At 34.2% G+C, this 22,951-nt stretch overlaps 1 protein-coding gene across 1 annotated transcript; it reads left to right on the top strand.

Annotated features, from left to right (window-relative positions):
* Positions 1-781: 781 nt before the first annotated feature.
* On the top strand, positions 782-21,913 carry BCL7-like (chromatin remodeling complex subunit BCL7B-like protein). The gene is made up of 4 exons (XM_081770600.1): positions 782-1,006; positions 5,037-5,112; positions 10,546-10,651; positions 17,303-21,913. The coding sequence occupies exons 1-4, from the start codon at positions 915-917 to the stop codon at positions 17,419-17,421; spliced, it is 393 nt and encodes a 130-aa protein (XP_081626726.1). The 5' UTR covers positions 782-914; the 3' UTR covers positions 17,422-21,913.
* Positions 21,914-22,951: the final 1,038 nt, after the last annotated feature.

Raw genomic sequence — 22,951 nt, forward strand, 5'->3', positions numbered from 1 at the left:
GAGAATAAATTAAAAAGAGTAGACTTGTTACTTTCGTTGAACGCCCAAAAAACTCCCTCGTAAGTGTTTGGCTAGCGTACAAACCTCCGGCGAGAGAGATCCAATAGGTTCTCATGTGATTTGTATCCTACATTAAGCTGTAGATCTTATATAGCCTATCTTATATAGAGATCCTATCCGCCTTATGCAGAGTCGTTTTGAAGAATGATTAGTGTCATGCTAAAGGCCTGACTACTGCATGAAACATATGTTAGTCGAAATCTTTAGTATGATTCTAATCACGCGTCAGAATGACTCTGCATAAGGTCTTATGTCTTATATAGCCCCAGTGTTGAACGGGACACAAAACTCTAAATCAAATAACCATTTTTTTTGTGGCGTAGGGCCAGGGGCAACACCCGCTTGTTCTATCCACATGATGGGACTGCTTATAGATAGGCTATATGCAGATCAAAATAATGCAATTGTTTAAACATTTTGGGTGTTTTGCAGAATCGTTCTGACGTGTGATTAGTACCATACTAAAGAGGTAGACTAACATTTTTCCCCAGCAGTAGTCAGGCCTTTAGTATGACTCTAATCATATGTCAAAGACCTCGCATAAGTCCCCTTCTATCATATATTTTCTCAACAGATATATTACAATTTCAATATTAGTAAGAAACAAGTAATTATTGAACTTTGGCTATGTAAAATGTGGAATAAAAGAGTAAAAATTCCTTTTAATATGTTCGTTCGCATTTGTTACGTAAATAAAAGGTACGCATTGCAGTGCCATCTATTCGAATATTGTCTGTTTCCTGCAAGGAGAACGGATCACTGGAAGTGGGAAGTGTTCGGCAATTGTCGTTTAATTTCTTCCTGTTAGTTGTAGCGGCAAGAAAGAGAAAAATTCGTAACCAAACATTATCAAAATGATGTCTCGATCTGTTCGGGCAGAAACCAGGAGTCGAGCAAAAGATGATATAAAGAGAGTAATGCAAGTTGTAGACAAAGTTCGACACTGGTAAGTAATGGTTTTCTTCTGTAATGGTAATGGATGTAAGTGATAAGTTTACTATGTTTATATGTTAGTGTACCTGTTTTGATTGTCAGATTCTAAACTTAATGATGATTTCTATCATATATTGCTGACTGTTTAAATGACAGTTTCCTACGGCAGTCTATTTGTGGAAGTGACTTATAGGTGACCTTTTGACATTAAATACGCGAATCTCTTTAATCTTTTATAGTATATACATTTTTATCCCCATTTGTGAACTCCGATCCATATATGAAAATAAATATTGGTATCATTAAGACTACAAATATCAATTTTCCGTAGTAACTGGAGGTCTTTTACCATGAGAGAGGAACAAAACGGTCCAGATTAAGAATTCGGGGACATTTCAATTAAACTTTACAGGTAAATTTGGAGAGAATAGTAATGCTTTTAAGGAACTTATTTATCAGTACTAAGAACATGTATACATTCAAATTGGTCACTGTTTTATACATTTTCCCTTGTATTCTTAATCTGTAGTTACAGCTACTCTAAGACAACCCCATCACTTTTATATTAAACAAAATAAGGAACGGAAAGAATAATTTACTCGACTTTTTTTTCCCTCCTCTTTCGAGGAATTTAGATTTAAGGCACAGATCGTATAGAGTGTTGTCTTGTGTACAACAGTATCAAATGTTTCGGGTAGAAATTTGGGCATTTCCAGGAGTATTTATCCGAATATTAATTCAAGACGAATAAACTGAATTAACTGCTCTATCGCCGGACGAATTTTAGAAAATTTTAACAGATGAGCTGGAGATTTTATTTTGGTTTGTGAGGGGAACAGTTGGTGTTAAGAAAATACTAGTTGTTAGTTGTTTTTGATGTAAGCTGCATTACACATAAAGGCGGAAGGGACTATTTGGCGGAGAGATACATACAGCAGCGTGGAAGTCACGTTTACCGGCGGTAAACAAATAATTGGAGCAAAATTTATTGTTTTAATTTTGGTTTACACCAAGTACAAAAAATAAATAAATAAATAGACTAAAAATATAAATGTCTCGTGGCTTTAACTATGTCTTCACTGCGCTTCAGTACGAGATTGAAACACCAGCACCATCTAGCGGATACAAGAGTTGTGTTTACCGGAGGAAGGAGCGACCAACCATCAACCATCTGTCGACATACATTTAACTACTAGTAAGCACCATGGTGCATGGAAAGCAACACAGACGCACGGGACTGCGCTTGGGATCTGTGGCGAAGTTAGCTGAAATTTGAGAGAAATTAAGGCTACAATCCTTGCGGAGGGGGAAGCGGTTTCAGTGATTGTCGCGATATCTCATGAAAACATTTGTACTTACCAGCAGACGACGAGAAATCTGTTCCTTCCTCCACGCAATGTGAATAATAATTATATGAGTATTTAGCACATTTTATTGTATTAATAAAAATTTCTGTAATACCTATTTTGAAATCGCAAAATACAAAATTAAAATTTAAAAAAGTAAGAAAACTACTAACCAAATTTTTTTCATAGTACAGCTAGAGATGCAAAAAAGCTGGCTTTTTTGAATTGATGGTTTTTTCACATAAAAAGCAGACTTTTTTTGAAAAAAAAACGAGAATTTTGGAAATTTTGGCTTTTTTCATATTCATGATTTTTCTATCTAAATAGCTTTCTTATGGTATATTCTATAGTTAGATAAGATTTCCATGACCTAAATGCCATATTTCGCTCTGGAATTCACCACCAAGATGGATGGAGCACGTTTTACGAATTAAAGCAAACATAAAGAATGTAGTATTTGAGGGAAATTTTAGGTTATTTAACTTTATTTTAACTTTTGACTTATCAACTTTTTTTCTTTTCCTTTAACTTTTGAGTTATCAACATTTTTTTCTTCTCTGGATCATTTCAGTTTGTAATCCGTGTTTCATTTCTAAGAGCTCAGTAATCTAGCTTCTAGCGCAAAAATTAAACTTATGTTTTTCTATATATCCGTCAAAGCGTACGTTTTTCAATATATTCGTCAAACCGTACTTCCACATTTCTGTTATACTGTAGCTGTGTAATGATTTAGGAATAATTTTCCGAATACAACCTTGAATACCATTTTATACAAATAATCAGTAGAGGATTTAGAAAAGTACTTTGGGAGGAGCTTGAAGTTTATGAGTACAGGCATAACTAATATTTCGTTTTGGTTATATATTTAACAGTAATCTTGCGGTACAACCTTGAAGATCATTTTACACTGAGAATCAGTGGCGGATTTAGAAAAGTATTTTGGGAAGGGTTTTTCTTTCTAATATTTAGTTTTTCTAAAGTCATAATTTTTATTTGAGGGAAGCTTAAAGTTTGTGAGTAAAGGCATAACTAATAGATATTTCATTCATTCAGTCATGTTCGTTGTGCAGTTGTATTTGGCTTAACTTAAATATATTCCGTAGTTTTTTGGAGGGTGCAGGAGGGGTTCCGTAAAGATATGAAGGGTGTGAGGTAAGAACATGGTAACCAACAATGCTGAGTTATGCAGCACTGGATAGAGAGCAACGCATACGTTTCGTTTAGTCTTTCATGTATAGTCTTACGTGAAAAATCATCTTTCTGACTTTGAAAATGATTGTGCACCAGAAAACCTCTAATTTCTTAAAGTAGTAAAATTGTGGATTACCATGTTCTTGCCTCATACCCTTCATATGTTGAATTCCTCTTGTTAAAACTTCAGAAACCTTGAGGACTGGGTAAACCATGATGGTGGTTATATAAAACTTGACTGTAAAATTTCAAGAATATACAGAACCACCCAAAACAAAGCTCTAGATATGCGACCTTTAAGCGTATCATATAAATGTACGTATTTCTCTTGTTTTATTTTAATTTTATTTTGTTTCAAAAAGAAGGCATGGAATATTTTGAAGTCAAAATCCTACATACAATTTTGCTAGTTATTTTTTTTTTAATTTTTTTTTTAAGAAGTGTTTACTTTCAGGATTGGCTGATTTACACCAGCTGGTTTAAAAAAAATGGTTCAAACCAAAAAAATAAAAAGAACTAAAAATGTGAATCGTGTGAACTTCATGGTGACGTTTCCAAATATCAAACCATCTGCATTAGTTTTATCTCTGCTAAAACTAATGTCTGAAGTTAAAAGTCCAGTTAAGGCCTGAAAATACTATAAACAGGCTAACAATCTGTCAAAATAGTTTGATTTCATTTTACTAGAAATTTAAGATTATAGGGAATAAACAAATGTAAGATTTTTTAAAAAGAAATAGTTTGTAGTTCTTTTAGTAGCTAACAGTAGGATTTAAAAAGGATATTAGTAGTGCAGAAGCTTTATAAGTTTAGCGACCACTGATTTATAACCATACGTAATCAATTACAAGAATTTCCTACTGACAACACAACATTGCTCCACGTCTTGCAAATAAGAACAGAAATAAAACACTGAACTGCTGAACAAGACTGTACTATTCATAAAAATAAATACTTTACATGTTAGCTTTCGATCTTCTAACCAAGATCCTAATCAGACCTTGGAAGAACGAAACGTAACATGTAAAGTATTTATTTTTATGAATAATGCAGTCTTGTTCAGCATTTCGGTGTTTCAAGAATTTTCTATTCAGTAGCCACCTGAAACTTATACACATTGAATTAAAACGTTGGATTTTTTAAATCCAGTTTTATCGAGGAACGAATTTAATGGAATTACCACAATCATCCAGTAAATCATACAAAGAAATAAAAGTACTAGACCGTAAAAGTAAAAAAATATGTCTTTCCATTGAAATAATTTTACTTTTTAAAAAGTCCTTGGACAGAATGTCAAGTTTCGCCAAATGAATATTCGTCTTCGAATTTTATAAAATTTTCAGAAATTTAAATAAAAGGTGTGAATTGGATGACATGTACGGATATCAAAATTGTAATTCTTAAGGCACGTTGACTCTTAAGAGAGAGAGAGAAATAGTAGCCTGGTGTTCTCTATTCCTTTCCAGACGCAAGTGAATCTAATGAAAGTGTGTTCTTTCCTTCCAGGGAGAAGAAATGGGTAACTATAGGAGATACGACGATGAAGATTTATAAGTGGGTTCCAGTATCCAGTAGTGAACAGGTGAGTTATGTGTATACGATTTCTTTCTGTATCTGTTATCAATAATCAGATTGAATTTCTTGGAAACTTCAAATTTTGCTAAATTGACTAATTAGTTTAGCTGCTTTGTGACTGAAAGATAGATAGGCTTAAGTGCTTTATCGCCGGACCAATTGCATGTGAGGAAGAATGAGTGTAAGTCAGGTAAGGGGTATAGTAAAAGTTAAGAAAGTGGTTGTATTTGTTGGTTGTTTTTGATGTTGTAAGCGGCGGATGGACTATTTCTCGGAGAGATACACTTGTTTTACTATACGGTTCCATAGATGGTAAAATGTACAGACAGATTTGGGCAAGTCTATAATTTGCCCATTTCATGTCGGAAACAGAACCCAACCAAGCCTGCGGGGCTTCTAACCCCTTTCTTTTACTCCTATTATTATTATTATTATTATTATTATTATTATTATTATTATTATTATTATTATTATTATTATTATTATTATTATTATTATTATTATTATTATTCCTACTACTGCTTCTACTGTGGATCCGTGTACTAATACTACACGCTTAAGGTAACGTAATCTAACGTAACTTAATGTAAACTAACCAAATATAACCGAATGCAGTACATTTTCGTACTTTTCGATTTTCAAATTGGTCTGGCAATACAACACTAATGCCGAAAGACATATGTGCCGTATGTTCATGTAGTAAGAAAGACATTTTGTTTCTCAATCATGTATAAAAGTTTAATAATTCGTTTTGTAGTAGATATTCTCCAAGTGATATCATGAGGTGATTGCATCTGATTTTTTTGTAATATGATTGACTACAAACCGTAACATCTAAAAAACAAGATGAACCAAAAATCCCTTCTCTTTCTTTGTCATTCAGTAGAACAATGCGTTAACTCATTCAGCACGGTCAGTGGTGACGTACAGTTGGATGATACGTGGAGCAGGAATATATGCATCTTTTTCAGAGACATCTGTGTAAAACTCCTCTGCACCCTCTAAGAAGATTTCTGTGAGTTTCCTTTGTTGAAACAAACTTTCGGTCCTAGACAGTATCGCATACTTAGCGATTCGTAAAAGAACCCTCCAGAGGACTTCATCAGTGTATGGTTACACAGAGTCATTCGCGTTGGAAACTTGGATGCAGGACGGCAGCAATAACAGAACTTTCACGTCTGCTTTACATAGCCTTTGTTGTTGTGCGTTGAAACAAATAAGTACGAAACCATCTTCTATTCGTACTTGTATGTTAGAAAGTACAGGTTACCTTACCGTGAAAAATCGGAAATAATAGAAGCAGTTTAAAAGCTAATATCGTGTCAAATTGAGCAGCAATAAAAGAATTGAGACTACGTCGTGTTCGGTCTAAATGATAAACGTCTGGGATTTAAACCCTTCAGCTTTTATAAGAAGATTAAAGTCCTATAAACAGTTTACAAAATTTCTTTGTAACTATCTAAAAAGATATTTCCACAGTTAAAATAGTCCTTGGCGCACAGAAGTGACCTCGGAAAAGGTGAGTTTGTCTTTAGGTAGCGTGAATGACTCCTTCACTCAGTGCAGCTTCGGGAGAATGATGATTAGAGGATATGTCCTTTGCTCATAGCAGTCTCAGGAGAAAGGTGTTGATAGGTGAATGATTAACTGTCAGCTGATACTTTAGTTTATAGACAACTTCTTGAAAGGGAGGTCGGTCGTCTTTGTGGTCTTCCTGGTAGTCTCCGTCCGTCATCTGGTGTTGTTTATCTTTGAACACAATAACACATGTTCGTAGTAAGAGCATGCAGTTACTGTGCGTGAGGGTATGGAACCTTATATATATATATCTATATATAACCACAACTTTTCATGTGCTTTAGTAATAATATCTACATCTAGTGAAAGGTAATTTTGTGGGTCTTAGGTCTTATTTGTTGCAAATAAAAATCTTACTTTGTTATTTGCACTCATACTGTAAAGAAAGCTTAGATTTAGTAAAATTAAGATAGGTGGTAGCCAGTGATATCAGTACCATGTCTGATTTGTGTAGCATTATATAACAAACCGATTTTACGGTATCAAAAAAAAATCAAGGTTATATTAGATTTAATGTTCAGGTTGCATTAACTTTAGCAAAAGAAAAGAAAGACACAACGATAAAGCTATTATTTATCATCAGAAGTTTCCAGATTCTTGTTTTGTGGCCAACCAAGAATAAGAGTCAACATTGTCCAGCTTAATTAGTATATATAAAGAAAATAAGCAATTAGAACCTTCTAAGTTCAAGTTTATGAATTGCATTTGAAATCATAAAGTCAAATTCTCAAGACTAATTTATTTGTGCCATTAGTTAACGATTACATAATAACAGATTTAAAAAAAATTGTGTCATTAAACATTTGCCTCCATCATGGTATCTCAAAGATACTTTATCAACATCTTATATGGAAATATGTTATCATAGTGGTTTAACATATTCGTATTATCAAACATGATTCTCAACATTGATACATATAGGAAATTCTTAATACTAAAACAAAATTGGCGATCCATCCTCTCTACTTCTATATTTCTAAATAAACATCTTAATTAAGCGTTCATTCTTTATATTATCCCTGTCGTATATCAAATAAAATACAAACATAGGCCATATCATTACTACTACAACGTCATTCTTTTAACTTAAAGTGAATAAGTAGCATTTTCATACTTCACATTAGCCTATTCATCATTTTTATAATACATATAACGTGGAAAAACACTGCTATTAATGAAGAATGAAATATTTACAAATGTGTAGTGAGTGAAAGAAAAAAAAAAAAATTTAATCTACTCGACAGGTTCAAATATTGAAACGCCTTTCCAACTATTATCATTTTAACTTATTATTGTTTCTGTTCATAATCAGTTAAGCTTGAAGAGGGATGGATACGCGTAAGGAATCATATTCTAGTTGGGTGAAGCAAGTTGAGACATATTCCAAAGTTATTGGTTTCGATGAGGCAAAATATATATGTTTAATGAACAGGCACATAACTATAATCATGGCACGTTCAAAGTAAACATCAACGTTACACGAAGTGATAGTTTTAGAAATAATGATATTAAATCCGAAAATATGTCCAAATAAAATTTCACCGGATCAGCACAGGCCGATATCAACATCAAAGAAGCTAATTTAAAATATATGTTGCGAAACAACGAGTATATTACTAGATACTATGAAAAGGGCACATCACTAAATAATAAAACACGTTCAAAGCACAATTTTCCCGATTTCACACGTATTGCGCATGCAGAAATGTATTACTAATCAGTATAAAAAAAAAAAACACACGATGAAATATGGAAAGCGCACATACAAAATATATTACGAAATGATATCAAAAGAACACACGATATGGAAGAACACGTTCAAAGTACAATTATCACCGGCAATACACTTACGATATACTTTTCCCTAACCTACACAAATGTATTTTTTTTAAAAACAAAACAGTAGTATATAAATGAAGGCACTCCCAAAGAAATTTCATCATCATTAACATTTATCAATGGCATACGTTACAGAGCATTTAATATTCTAACATAAACCGTCAAGTTATCACGAGTGCGTTCAAAGTGAAGTTCACCCCGAAAAAAAAATATAAAATATATCACATGGCAAAACGAAAGGCACATATTAGATTTGAAATCACAGGCAAAATTACATTCTCTAACCTAACCAAAATATTATGGGACACATCTTTCAGATTTAACCTACCTACAGACACATATTAAATTCGAAAGCACGGACAAAATTTAATTTCCTAACCTAGCCGACATAAATAACCTACAGCAAATATTTCACGAAACAAAACACTATTATGGGACATAATGTATCAATGTATTTAGACTAAGCCTACCTAACCTAAACATTCAAAAAAGAAAATCTCAAAGCACATTACTATGGAGGAGTGCGTGCAAAGTAAAGTTTATCATGTCAACACACAAAATTTTCAGGTTCACGTATCAAGTACATAAGATTTAATACTTCGATCATACATGCTTATGGCATGCAATTATAAGTACATGAGTGGACTATGACAATGAGCTTGAAAGACGCGTAACGTTTTCTATTTAACTACGCATGGTGATCTTGAAGCACTTCATAACTGAACAAGAAAACAAAGAAAAGATGTTACCAGTTAGGAAAGTTCCACAGATTATGTGAGTCCAATCCTTCCCACTTCTTACACTCCAAAATTGATTCCACTGGATCACCAGTTCGGTACCCTACAAACGCAGGAGACCGTCCGTGTGGCCCATTGTCTTCAACTTCGAAAAATTACATCCCCCTTGCCATTACTATACTTCACCAGTAATGGCGGAGATGGTATTTGGCGGCCTTGGGCCTAACGGTGTTTAAATTAATTTTGAAGTCAGGCTCCTCGGTTAATTTCTTCACTTTCTAATTGTCTCGGTTCACCAAAAGATTAAAATTTAGATAAGGTTAACTTCCCGAATATATATTTTAGCTATCAAATTTCCAAATTTAAAGGAGCCTAACTCAGACCGCCTTCTATGTTCTTTACTTCATGGTGGTCAACTACGTCATCTTAGTCGCGTCACCAGACCTTAATAATCGCGGTTTTAATATTACATGATCAATTACGAACTAAAACAAATTTATATATCTCCTGTTACTATACAAAACTCTATTCAAATAAGCAGCCGTTCTATCTATTAAATGACATTTCATAGTTATCAGAAATAACCACATAACATAAATTTTCAAACTCACCTAGCCACGTCTTGAAAACATTTCCCGTTGCTGTGACGACCGCTGCTCTCACTGTTCAAGCAGGTCGCCATTTGCAAAGTAAATGCCCGCATAGCGATTCAAACGCCCTCTTGTAGTGATAGCCAGAATGAGTAACAAATAAACATCAGAATGAGTAACAAATGAACATCAGGGCGCATAACAAATGAAACACGGGTAGTATCACGTGAATAATTGACAGACATACGTATATGAGGTAAGGTAAAATATAAAGTAAATTTGTACTATATTAAACTATGAATGGACAGTAACGCGAAACAGTTGTGGAAAGAAACAGTTCGAAGTTTTAGTGGTAAATTATTGTTGTGTTAGCGTATCTCATATAAAACTGATCACTTTTCGTGTCATTTATTTCATCTGCAACAAACCAATTAACGTCAAAACGAATCTTTGGAAACACTAGGGTGCAGTATTATAATACACGAACCAACTTTAACGCTGCCTCAAACAACCGGTAAACATTGCAATACGGGTAAACATTACAATCCGGGAGCCAATTCAAATAGAATGTAAACAACCGTTAATCGGTCTGTTACAATTATGTATCTTATACGGGAACAGTTAAATATGCGCATAGTACTTTGATATAAGTCAATAGTTTGGAGTAGTTGAAAACAATTGTTTTAATGTTTGCAGAAAAAGAAAGGAAAAGACCATTCTAACAAGGAGAACACACCTGCTAGGAAAGCAGCCATGGATTCTTCGAATTCCAACTTTGCTATGGCGGAGGATTCAAATACATGTAAGTTTCACATTAACTTCAGATCAGGTTTCATATGTTCGGCACCTCTTACAGTTTTTTAGTTTGTAAGTGCCTGAGAACGATGAATTGATCGAAAGTGCTAGCGAATTTTTGTCAGACACACTATACATATCAAAGTAGATTATCATCATAATAGGCATTCTGCTATCATTGGTAGATCACTTGGCATGAACGGAGATTATTCCGTATACCACACTTTTCAGCTGACCTTTATTTCACTCCTTCCCTCTTTTTCCTTCTATTGTTTGTTCTATCGTGTCTTTTAACACGTTAAATGCCATCTATGTCGCTACAAAAACATCCTCCTGTGGCCAAATGTGTTTTCCTCATTTGTCGTTTCTGTGTGTTATTCTAAGTAACAATTTCTCATTGTAGGTAATTCTGTAGTATTGGTACTTTCTTATGGTGACACGTTGGTCTCACACGGCCTCAAATAAACCGCCACCTGGAATAAGCTTAGTACCCGCGTGAGACCAACATGTTACCACTCAAATTTTAGCCGATTGTGTCCGGATTTTCCCGGGAAAATTGCAAATACATAAGTTAGTGACAAGTTTAATATAGCGACAACTTCTGCACGCTTTATTGACTTTTACTCCACGTGATTATTGTCTCGCCTCAGTTTTGAGTGAATTGAGTAATACTCAGATCTTTCGGTAATGTGGTTTGTAAAATAATAGTGCAGATAAGCTTCAGGACTACAATTTTTACTTTTCTTCGAAATGGTGGATGCTTTTAAGGAAGAAAAGCGGATACGTGAACTTTCGCAGGATGTTATCCGATTAAGATGACAATAGTGAAAACGAGTCATTGTTCTGTGATGTGTTTACTTCCGATGAATATTACTCTTCAGGTGGGGGTAGTGATGAAAACAGACAGGTACAAAAGAAATTTAAACGCAGTACTCGTACTAAGAAGAGAAAAAAAATAGTCTATCATTATGCTGCTTCGGCACTATCTATTCGAGTAATACAGACCACGTTAGACTCAGAATTCCACAAGCCAAGCCTCTTTCTCATTAACTACTATACACTGCAATAGATTTTAATATAAAACGTGAGATCAGTGAGTCACCATAGGCCATAAGCTAATAAGAGGTTGTGTGAGACCAACTTGGCACCACGTGGCTGTAAGGAAATATTTCATGTGAGACCGACGTGGTCTCGCGCGGTACTTAACGTGTTCAGATGCAGTTTTTTCTCAGTGCCCGAATCAGTTTCTCTTCCTCTGTCTAATTGCTTCCAGTATTTTTTTTTTTTTAATCCCCTAATATTTCGGCATTTCTTTAATAGTTTCCATTTCAACCGTAATAATTTCCTCCCATTGTTCTTTACACCCACAGTTGAAAGCTTCTGTACGTGAGGTGTATATAAAAATAAACATATTTCATCATCAAAATTTGACTCTTAGACTGTGCCCGGATAGCTATGTTATATTCGTATTTGTAGTTCTCCTTTATGGAATGTAAATTGTATAAATAAATAAGTGTTGTGTTTCAACTTAAAAGTATTCCGGTTTTGACCGAAAATCACCTGGAGATGTTTAAAAAATGAAATTAAATCCCACTGAAATGAAACGATACGTTGACGTTTTTGCAGAAACCATACACAAAATGTGAAGACTAAAATTGGAAGCGTAATCTACCACTAGTCATGACTGACTAGATCCATGTAAAGAGTTACATATAGATTAGACGTAGCTACAATTAGTAGAGCTAAAATAACATTACCACAACATGTCAAACACAGGGCTGAATTTTACTCGAAATGAAAACCCCACATTTCAGATAGCGTTTGGCAGCAACCATTCATTAGGGAAAGAAAAGATGATACGCAGCTATCAACTATTACTATCTCTCACACAGGTGAAAACGTCCAAGTCCATCCACGATGGTCACCGTAGCACTCCAAATAACACACCTACGTGCCGAAACAAAATCGTAGAGCAAAGAAGCCCGAAAGTACTGCGTTCAATGGTTTTATTCTCGACTCGTGTGTGACGTCAGATAAGAAGCGTCGGACAATATTTCCACGTCTGGCCAAAAGTCACCGTGGAATATTCCAAACCACAAAAACAGCTTGCCCTCCTTGGTCCTGATGGTCACCAAGTACACATGTCCTCAACTCCACGAGAACATGACAGAACATTCTCCAGTTCGAAGCAGGAAACTTATCATAAACATCCAAGGTGGAATTCAGTTTGATTTTAAGAGGCCCCATCACGCGAAATTAAAATACCGCTAATTTTATAGTAATTATGTGATATCTTCAAAATAGATAAAAGATGATCGAAAAGTGGAACAAGAGCTCGCTAGACAATATTATTTTACATGAGATACCGTTATCACAACTCACTTATCTGCTTTCGATTTCCAACCATTTAGAAAATCGGCATTTATTTTCGCGTTTATAAATGGTTGCAAACGGAAAGCTACTAGGTGACTCGTGATAACGATACCTCATGCAAAATACTATTGTTTAGCGCGCTCTTGTTGCACATTTCGATTATCTTTTATCTGTTTAAAGGTATCACATAATTACTGTAAAATTAGCGGTATTTTAATTTCGCAGTGATTAGCCCTCTTAAGACATCCTCGAAAACTGTATAGGTAGCTTCCGAAGACGCACTACGTAGCATGAGTTGGGGAAACACAGTAGCAAAGGACAGACCATTGAACAAGTAAAAATTACAACGTACACCGAATTAAGAAACTAAAAAGCTGAATTGCGCGCAACTAAATAAATACCAAAAATTGCAATAAAGTAAAGCAAAGGTGAAAGTTAAAGGTGAGGAGAGTTGCTGGCTAAAGTTGATTACCATGAGTTACAAATAATTAAATTCTTTCCATTTCCGTAATTACAATAAAGTGATCATAAGTCTTGGCTAACACAAAGGTAAAAGAATTCTTGTTTTCTTGTGGTGACGTCAATGAACAACGGTCTCCCAGGAGCGATGAATTTAAAGCGATTGCCGAGATGTAGAACAGCTAAGTCTTCCATGTCTGGCGGGACTTCCAATAATAAAGATGGATAAAAATTTGAAGTTAAGTACCCTTGTAAAATATACAATACTACGTTCATGTCCCTTAGGTTAAAGGAGATGAATTCTTATTGAATGTGAATGATTATAAAAACATTGATGGAATGAGAATGTGGAAGAACTCCACGAATACAACACAAACTCATATGGCTTCCGATCGGATCAGGGATTCCTCTCTCAAGAAGTGAGCTCCCTACGCTGAACTCCAGTGCAGATTGTTAATTTAATGAACTACTGTTATGAACAAATGAAGAGTAGGTTCCTACCGGTACTACATACACCAGAAATTTTCTGAGTACATAGGATTACTTTTCGGTTGATATTTTTAACATACAAATGTAAAATTTTTGCTTGTTCTGTCCGGTCGTGCATATTTCCACTTTTGATGCGTGTTACTTTAGTAAAATGTGTTGTATTTTAATGATACCTGGCATGTGGTTTATTTCATGGTTAAGAGATCTTTTCGTATTGCTTGGGGTTGAAACTCGTCAAGAATAAGGGGATGGAACTTAAACTCTAGCTTAAGTTTGTGTATATAAGATGATGTTATGACTAACAAGGTACATTGGCGGCCGGGGTGGGTAACATGTGTCAGAGAAGCAGTACTTGGTCCAGTTTGTTTTCCATATGCCCACATTCATGTCCAGTTACATCTAAAGAATCTAAAAGCAATTTTGTGTCCGAGCGTTATAGTAGTAAATGATTGAATTCCGGATATATGAAGGCCCATAAATATACAAATTACCAGTATGGGCCGCTAAAATTAGTGCAATACACATTGGGCCGCGGAGAACTTTGTATTTGAATCAATTTTACACGAATCCCGAGGGGACACTCCGCAAATGTACCTTCTAAGAACTGTATTTGTGGCAAAATGGTATATTTTGCCATTTTTACAAGAAATCGTGGATAAGTGTAGTTGATTGTGATTCTTAGCAATATTTGCCATTTTATGACTGCTTCTTAAGTTTTGTTCGCCGTTACTATGGAATACAGATCACCAGTGAGATATGGAAATTAGTGTTCATCATCGAAAGGGGTGATTCATTGTTGATCAACGAAATAACAGAAAGCGCGTTGATGTTGCTGTAAATCCCAAAGTAGTGACGTGCTTTTTGAATATTCTCCTTTCACATCAGTAGATGTTCGAACGATCGTTTTCAAGCCTCAGCACTTATATCGCTGATAGTTTAATTAATATCGCCGATAATATCAGCGCTAATATGTCATTGCTTTCGGAATTTGAAACGCAAATATCTTCTTGCATAGAGAACGCGTGAGTTTTGTATTCATATCGTTCAGGGTTCCCACTCGTCCTGGAAAACCTGGAAATGTCCTTGAATTGATTTTGTCCTGGAAACATTGTGGAAATGTCCTTGAAAATGCATTTGTGTCCTTGAAATTTACGGAAATACTGAATGTCAGATTTTTCATAATTATAATGAAGATTTTAATTGATTGCTATTTTTGTTTGCTATTCTTGTTTTAGTGCTCAATAATAATTTGTCATGATCCTGCATGTGTGGGTGGTTGTTTTTTTTACAGTGTGGTTGGCTGGGAAAACTTCTTTTCTTCTTCTTTCATCCACTAGTCTGTCAACCCATTCTTGGATGCTGTCTTCACTAGCACTATCCTCCAGAAACTGTGCTTTGTACCAGAATCAATCTTCCATATTCAGTCTATTTTCACAACAGTATTTACTCTTCAGTAAAATTTCATATGAATGCTATTGAAATTCATATGAATACTTATCAGGCCTTCCATGCAAGGCAGCGCTATATGGCAGAGCGGGAGAAAATAAAGGCTGTTGAAAGAGAAAGTCAAGTACAGAGCAAGTGTAAATTTGTTCGGTGCACAATTAAAATGTTATGTAAAAAGAATGAAAATACATGTGTTGGATCTGGATCGGGTGGCTACCGTATAATGGAAGTTGAAAAAAAAAAAAAGCACATTACGCTCCGCTTTATGTATTTAATTATTGTGTATTAATAATACTGTACTTGCATTAATATTCACTGCATAAGCTTCTGTACTTTTCATTTCACTGTTGTGAGTTGTGAACATACAGTTGAAATCCTGTTATACCTTCCTATGTCGAAGCCCTGAAAAATTGATTTGTCCTGGAAACCCAAAATTCCAGGGCGGGGAAAGAAAGTGGGAACCCTGATCTTTATATGATTTTTAAATTTATTATTTATTTTTTAGAATTGTATAATTCTTGTAAAGGAGGGTAAAACCTGGCACGTTCCCCGTTATGTACACCAATGCATGTACATGAAGAAAATGCTTCTGATACAGTGTAATAAAAAGGAAATTGTGTGTTCATGTCATGGGTGCTTTATTAAGTGCTGTTTTCCTAATACGAATTATTTTTTAAAAATGTAGTTTTCGAGTACGGTTTTCATTAGCGTATTTTTTCTGTAGTTTTTGTTTATGATTCTATTTCTAAGATTTGTAATGATATATAGTCGTACTTCATGCATTCTGGTTATTAATACTTTCCAAGTTATTAATTAGTACTGTTGGTAAATTAGTGACATACAAGTACAGTGAATGCATTAATTTTTGCAATATGAATTGTCATTCTTTAGTCCTATTTTTAAAGTTTGTTTTGCTTGCCATTTTTGGTGTTTTATTTTTCCACAGATCCCGCTTTTTAGTCATAACAAAACACTTTTCCCAATAATTTCCGTAAAATTTATTGTATTTTGATACATCTTGACATATATTCTCTGATACTGTGCAGTGATTACGTTGCTTGTGGTTGAAACTAGTCAAAAATAAGGGAATAAATTTAATTTTAAAAGAAGTGTTCCACTATGAATTTCCCTTATTTGTATGAAGTATAGTATGCGTTTCCTTTGGAATCTTATTACTTCCTTCTGCTTGGGATTGAAATCGGCGAGACGCAAGGGAATGAATTCATCCCGTCTTAAAATGTCTTCCACAAATTACCACATGCTTATGAAATGTGGCGTGTGCTTTTTTTCGATGTTTTCCATTGAGGAGTGTTGCTTGTGGTTTAAATTAGGAGCAGGGATAAATTTACTCCCAAATATGAGCTTTTTAGTCCTAGAGTTATGCTCAGAGGTAAGGGAGACGTCAATGATAATGAACGAATGGTGAAATGAAGGAAGTGGGAGTACACGGGAGAACCCCGAAAAACAACACAGACATGTTTTTATCCTCCACAAATAAAACCTACTTGGGGCCAAATTTAAGAAAATCTTTCAATGGAACTAATTCTAATAATAGTAAAATTAAAAAAAAAAATCCGATTTATATGCAATAAGAGATGCGTATTCTTTGAGGCCTAACAGTACTGCTATTCATTGAGCTTGAAATCGGCCAAAAGCAAGGAAAATCAAATGAATCAATAAAAGATTAATTAAATAAAAAGAAAAAATCTTTTGCTTGGATTTACAATGTATGGAGCATTATTTATAAATTCATTTATCTTTTTTTTTTTTTTTTTTTGGTATTACTGTGAACAATACAATAATTGACTGAAATAAGTACAGGCTTTCTTGAAGTATGTACACAGTGGTCATATGTTAATGGTTATTTAGTTGTAAAATTTTATAATTGCAGGTTTCTCTCTGGTCAGTGATTCGCAAGGTCCAACTGATTTCTCTGCACAATTAGCATTCTCTGAGGATTCAAACTCTCAAAGCAGTGAGCCGTCAGCTAAGCGGATGAAGACAGAATGATCACCGTACACAGTGCTTTAAGCACATACTGTGATGAGAGATTTTTTTTTCTTTCTTCTTAAGAAAAATATTTCAAACGACATTGATTTTAAGAGAGAAGGAATATGGAGGCATGAAATGGTGCTCTCTAGTACATTCGAGAAGATTGGCAGGTAGCTGAACTTGATTGTGTGTGTGTGTATATGAGTGTTTTTAAGTCAGGAGGTGTGTATGTGTACATATATAGATATATATTCGTATAGATATAATCTATATTATTGAGAAACAAAGAAGAATAGGGGTACCAGACAATGTATAATTGTCAATATACAAAATGTATAAAAGTTTAGCCATGCAAATTTGACGCCTCAATCTCTTCGACCCCCTTTCCTCAAAGAAAGTAATTACAGTTGAATGAACTAATGGTTATGACTTCTGTCATATCCTAAGCTGTAATTAATTATACAGCAACGCTATGTCGTTTTATGATAAATATTTATTCAGCGCTATTTGTATCTTAAAAAAAAATCTCGTAATGTTTTATATTGTAATTCAGATATTTTTAATAACTAACTTTTGAAACTCTCTTTCAATATACAGTAAGTATTCCGATTTATTATACACTGACTTCCAGTATGGAATATGTTTAGTGATCTACCGTATAAATTTCTGAGCTACTCAGTTGATAGATGTTAAAGAATGTAATGCTTTAAGATAATATTCTGTTTTAAATTGATTCACAAAATTATTATCGTTATTTATGCGTTGTTAAAATTTTATATTGTTTATTGTGATTCATTGTAATATGGGAGCAAAGTAGTATTTTGAATTTGGCAATAGTAACAAAACCAAGGAAATTATTGCGTTTACATCGAATTATCAGTGGAGTGTGCATCATTTAAAGGAACACCGTCGAACGAGATACTGTCAGAGTGAATATGATAGGTCATAATGTGAACAGAGTTGTTCTAAAATTGTTATTAAATATTTTTCCATACGGTTATTTGATACTGCATTCCAAAAGTTAGTGTTCATACACTACCAATATTTTATTAAAATTGTATTGAAAATCTTATGACTTTATTATTTTTATGACTTTGATAAATCGTACAGAAATATTAAATCTCCAACAAATAAAATGAAATGCATTTTATTGTTATTTTCATTACTGCTTACTAATCTGTAAATTAGAAAATTACTTCTGATGGATTGTTCATACCTGACGAAACAAATGTGCAAATTAATATGGAAGAATACATAGAATAATTAAGTATGCATTATGATTAATGCATTTGTGAAATACTAGTATAAAACATTGTGAAGTCTGCAGACTACGATAGATCTCAGTGCAATAGTCTTTATACAATCAAGTTCAAAAGTAATGAACTTACATTGCGTAATTTGACTAAATAGTATATGTGGTTTTTAGTTTTGTTCACGACATAATCCCATCTTTTACTCCCATTGGTTACTGAAGTGTGATGTTGAGGAAACTAGTCAAGTAGTTGGTACGCTATTGTGAGAAGTATGGCAAAATCAATTATAGCTGGAAATATTTAAATAATGTGCAGATCGTGCTTTATTTGAGTTTAAATAATATACATTTAGTGATTGTGACTGTCATCAAAGCCCAGTAGGTTATTTAAATTGAAACCGTAATATATTCCTACAGTTAATTCATTACGTCTCTTGCGAAATGCGATTCAGTAATTGAAGTCGTGATATTTTCTGAGGATGTAAGTGTGTGTGTGTAAAGATAAAATAAATTGCCTGGTGGTTTTCAAACATCTACCTCGGAGTTTGTTTCATACACGAACCATCAGGCTTTCTATGTAGTTCGTGAGTCTCCCCAACGCGGTAAGGAGGGGGGTTAGTTTTAAAAAGTAAAATAAAGGTAAGGAAAATCAGGAGAGTATAAGTAATAAACGCACTAAAGTAATTTTCTTACTTTTAATTTTTAAAATTGTAACTGCTCACGTTTTGAAGACCCACGAACTTCATCGAAAATATGATGGTTCGTATATAAGAAAACATAACTTAGAGACTAACTTTGATAATTACATGTTTCGTTGGCAGTAGGCTATTTTTTTTATCTGATAACTTCTTTATGAATACAATTTATTAGTCCTAGACAGTAACAGTATCTTAGAAATTATTATATTTACAGCATATATCAGTGACCTTTAAAATATAAGATGTGAACAAATGGATAACATTTGTATTTTAGGGAATGCACTCGCTGCTAAATTTACAAAATATGAATGCTAATTGTATGTTCAAGACTTGTAATTTGTGAATGATTATTATATCTGAACTTTATGATTTTAATCGCAAATAAGTGAACACCGTATTGCCAGCTTCAAGCTTCATTTCTTGCGATATGTGGAATATTTCGGGTAGCGTCCACTGAAATATTTGATCGAATATTTTATATGTAATTTGTTTTTTGTTTAATGAACTACGATATACATACAAAATTACTTTTATGTTTCTTCGGTTTCTTGGAGCACTGCTATTTGTACCTACGTAAAATGCTGGTAGTAGGTCATTTTGACCCATATTCTTTTTTTTTTTATTTTATTTTATTTTTATGGGCCAACATGGAATATCTTATTAAGGGCTTTGTAGGAATATCTTATTAGGTTTCACTCGGAAACATAAAATAATAATAATAATAATAATAAACAGAAGTTTACTATACTGAAAGTATAAAGTCACAAAGTTAGAAGCAAAGTGCATGATAAATATTAGTGCTATTCCACTAGAAAATTAGATATGGGTCAATTTGATCCACCTCGCCCTTCCAGTGTTGAAAAAGTACCACTGTTGTACTATTTGCTGAAAACGATATTTAGTGAAATATTTAATGTATTTTAGATGATAAAATATCCGTTCCATGAGGAGCAGTTTCAGTATTGTTGGTGTGTTTGATGTTTCATTCACCCATAATATGTGCAAAATGTACTACAGAACATATTATTTCTCAAACTACCATTACAAAGAAGATATAAATGTGTGAGGGAACCATATTTTTTCTCCTTATTATGATAAACGTAATTTTACTTATTTGATTCGCTCTGATAAGGCATCTGTATGTTCGTGAAATAGTGAGCAATGTTACCATATTTACAGCACCATGATACTCATAATTACATATCCCGTTGAACCTTAGTACGGTCATCTTCATAACGATATGACCTTTTCCCCTCTTAGCACAGTAGGTACCAATTTTGCACAATTTCAAACTGTCTGTTCTGTTCTTAACTTTTACCATTGAGGTAAAACTACTTGATCTTAACAAAAATAAATAGCTTTACCGAGAAATCAATCTGAAAATTTACGATTTCATTGTGAATAATTGTTCCTTTTAATTCAATAAAAACATATTTCAATGAGAATAAGATATTTCCCTCAAGATTTTTTTTTAATGTGTATCATGCTTGACTCAAACAAAATATTTTCTTTTCAAGTGAATAGAAATGGAACTAGGAAAGTTTTGCAGTACATTTGGATTCTTCAAAACAATGCCGATCACCAGTCTGTCTTGCTTAATCTGAGATCGGAGTACACCTGTCGTCCCAGGCTTTTAGCAGATCGTCATCGCTCGTTAAACGCCTTTCTTTCAGTGTTTTTCAGCTCGGGGAACAACGTGAAGTGAGGTCACGACTGTAGGGGAGTGCTCAAACAATTTTATGTTATTCAAGTGCTGGTGAAATACTCGGGGGGAAACTTGAGAGTGTTATATTGTGGTGAAGAAATCATGTGTCCATCCTTGAGCTCGGACGTAGCTTTTTGAGAGTTTCGGTAACTTCAGGTAGGCACTCCTTGATATACCGCTTCCCAGCGACTATCTTGTTTCAAGCACAACTCCTCTTACACTAAACAATACGACCACCATGATTTTCTTCACTGATCTGGATTTTTTAAAAACCTTGCGGGTCTACCAACATCCACACTGGTCTGAGCCTTGGTCGGGATGTTATAATTTTCAACCAAGTTTTGTAAGCTCTGTCAATATTTTCACACTTTTTCAGCATTTCACGGCACCATGTAAAACAATGTGCCATCTGATCGTCGGCCAAGATACAAAACACTCAAAGGGTACACCGCTTTCTAACTTGAAGATTGTCTCGCAGAATGGCACGAAGTGCTGCTCCATTAATGCTCGAGGACACCTCGACTTGGCGTTGGATTATCCTTCAGAGTAAAATTTCCTTTTTGAAACTCTCAGTACTACCTAAATATTGTTGTAGCATGAGGATAATCATCTCCAAACACAGAAGCCATTTTTATCTATGATGATCCGTTCCGTTGTGTTGGAAAACAGTCCCATTTGTATGTATATCTACGTAACTCAAAGGGGGAGGGAAACCTTCTCACATATTCTCTTCTTCCTGACATTCGAGTTGAATTTTATTTCTTAAATAATGTATTTTGAGCCTGATAACCTCCATGTATTACGAATATTAGATCATTAATATTGTTACTTTCAAATAAGATTAAACTGACCTTTTGTAAAATTCAATCCACTTGTTTTTAAGTAAGAGCTATCCTTTTGTATTTATTATACCATTTGCAGTATCTAAGGTTTTCTGATTCGTTCTTATTAATATATTCATAGAAGACAATAGTAGAAAATTAAGTTGCAACTACATTGAATATGTAAGTTCATTTTGAACAGTATGCGTACGATCATATATTATAACGCTATGAGGGAGTCTGTTGATATGTGTGGGATTTACGTAACGTGTTACGTTTCACCATGAAGTACTGGAAGTAATTAAAACTACTTGTGGGGAAAGAGGGAGCAGTAATGAAACAGACCGTGGGTGTTCGTTTGTCAATCATTAAATTCATATCGAATGACTTTGGAAGTCAGTACAGTTAAAATTCAGTGGGCGGATCTAGAAGATAAAAACTAGGGGAGGGGGGCCAGAACCCAGACTATGATAGGTATATCATGAATTTACTATAAATTTTCAAAAATATATAACTAATAGCTTCAATAATTTTGTCACTCAAGCCCCCCGGCCCCGGCCTAGATCCGCCACTGTTAAAACTGTTGCTTGGAAATTTCCAAATATAATTAAAAAAATAATATTTAATACCTATCTTATCTGTGTGCCCCTTGTAACCAGTTAATGGTATGAGTAATTAATTAATATAATTGTATTTTTGTAATGTGGAATTTTCTCTGCGTGCTAATACTTGACCTTGTGTTGTAACAAGGACGATTTTTAACAGCCAGTGAAAATGTGCATTGCAACATTCATGTGTGTGTGTATGTATATATATACAGTGGCGGATCCAGGATATGATCAAGGGAGGGGCTAAACCATAGTTTGCCGTTTTATCCAGTGTAAACCAAGTTTGAAGCCCATTTTATCAGTGTAAACCTGAGCGTCAAGGGGGGGGCTATAGCCCCTATAGCCCTCCCCTTGGATCCGCCACTGTATATATATATATGTGAATAGAATGTACTATTTTTATAGTGTGTGGTGGCGTGGAACTTTAATATTATAACTTAGCCATTATGTCCAGTTCAAATATG

This window comes from Thermobia domestica, chromosome 9 (assembly GCF_964235325.1).
Source record: "Thermobia domestica chromosome 9, izTheDome1.hap1.1, whole genome shotgun sequence".
Lineage (NCBI taxonomy): Eukaryota > Metazoa > Arthropoda > Insecta > Zygentoma > Lepismatidae > Thermobia > Thermobia domestica.

What these genes read in the sequence shown, in the direction of transcription:
- BCL7-like (XM_081770600.1), top strand. Translation starts at nt 915, where the DNA reads ATGATGTCTCGATCTGTTCGGGCAGAAACCAGGAGTCGAGCAAAAGAT. An exon ending in GTAGACAAAGTTCGACACTG is followed by an intron (nt 1,007 to 5,036) that starts GTAAGTAATGGT and finishes CTTTCCTTCCAG; the next exon opens with GGAGAAGAAATGGGTAACTA. An exon ending in CAGTATCCAGTAGTGAACAG is followed by an intron (nt 5,113 to 10,545) that starts GTGAGTTATGTG and finishes TAATGTTTGCAG; the next exon opens with AAAAAGAAAGGAAAAGACCA.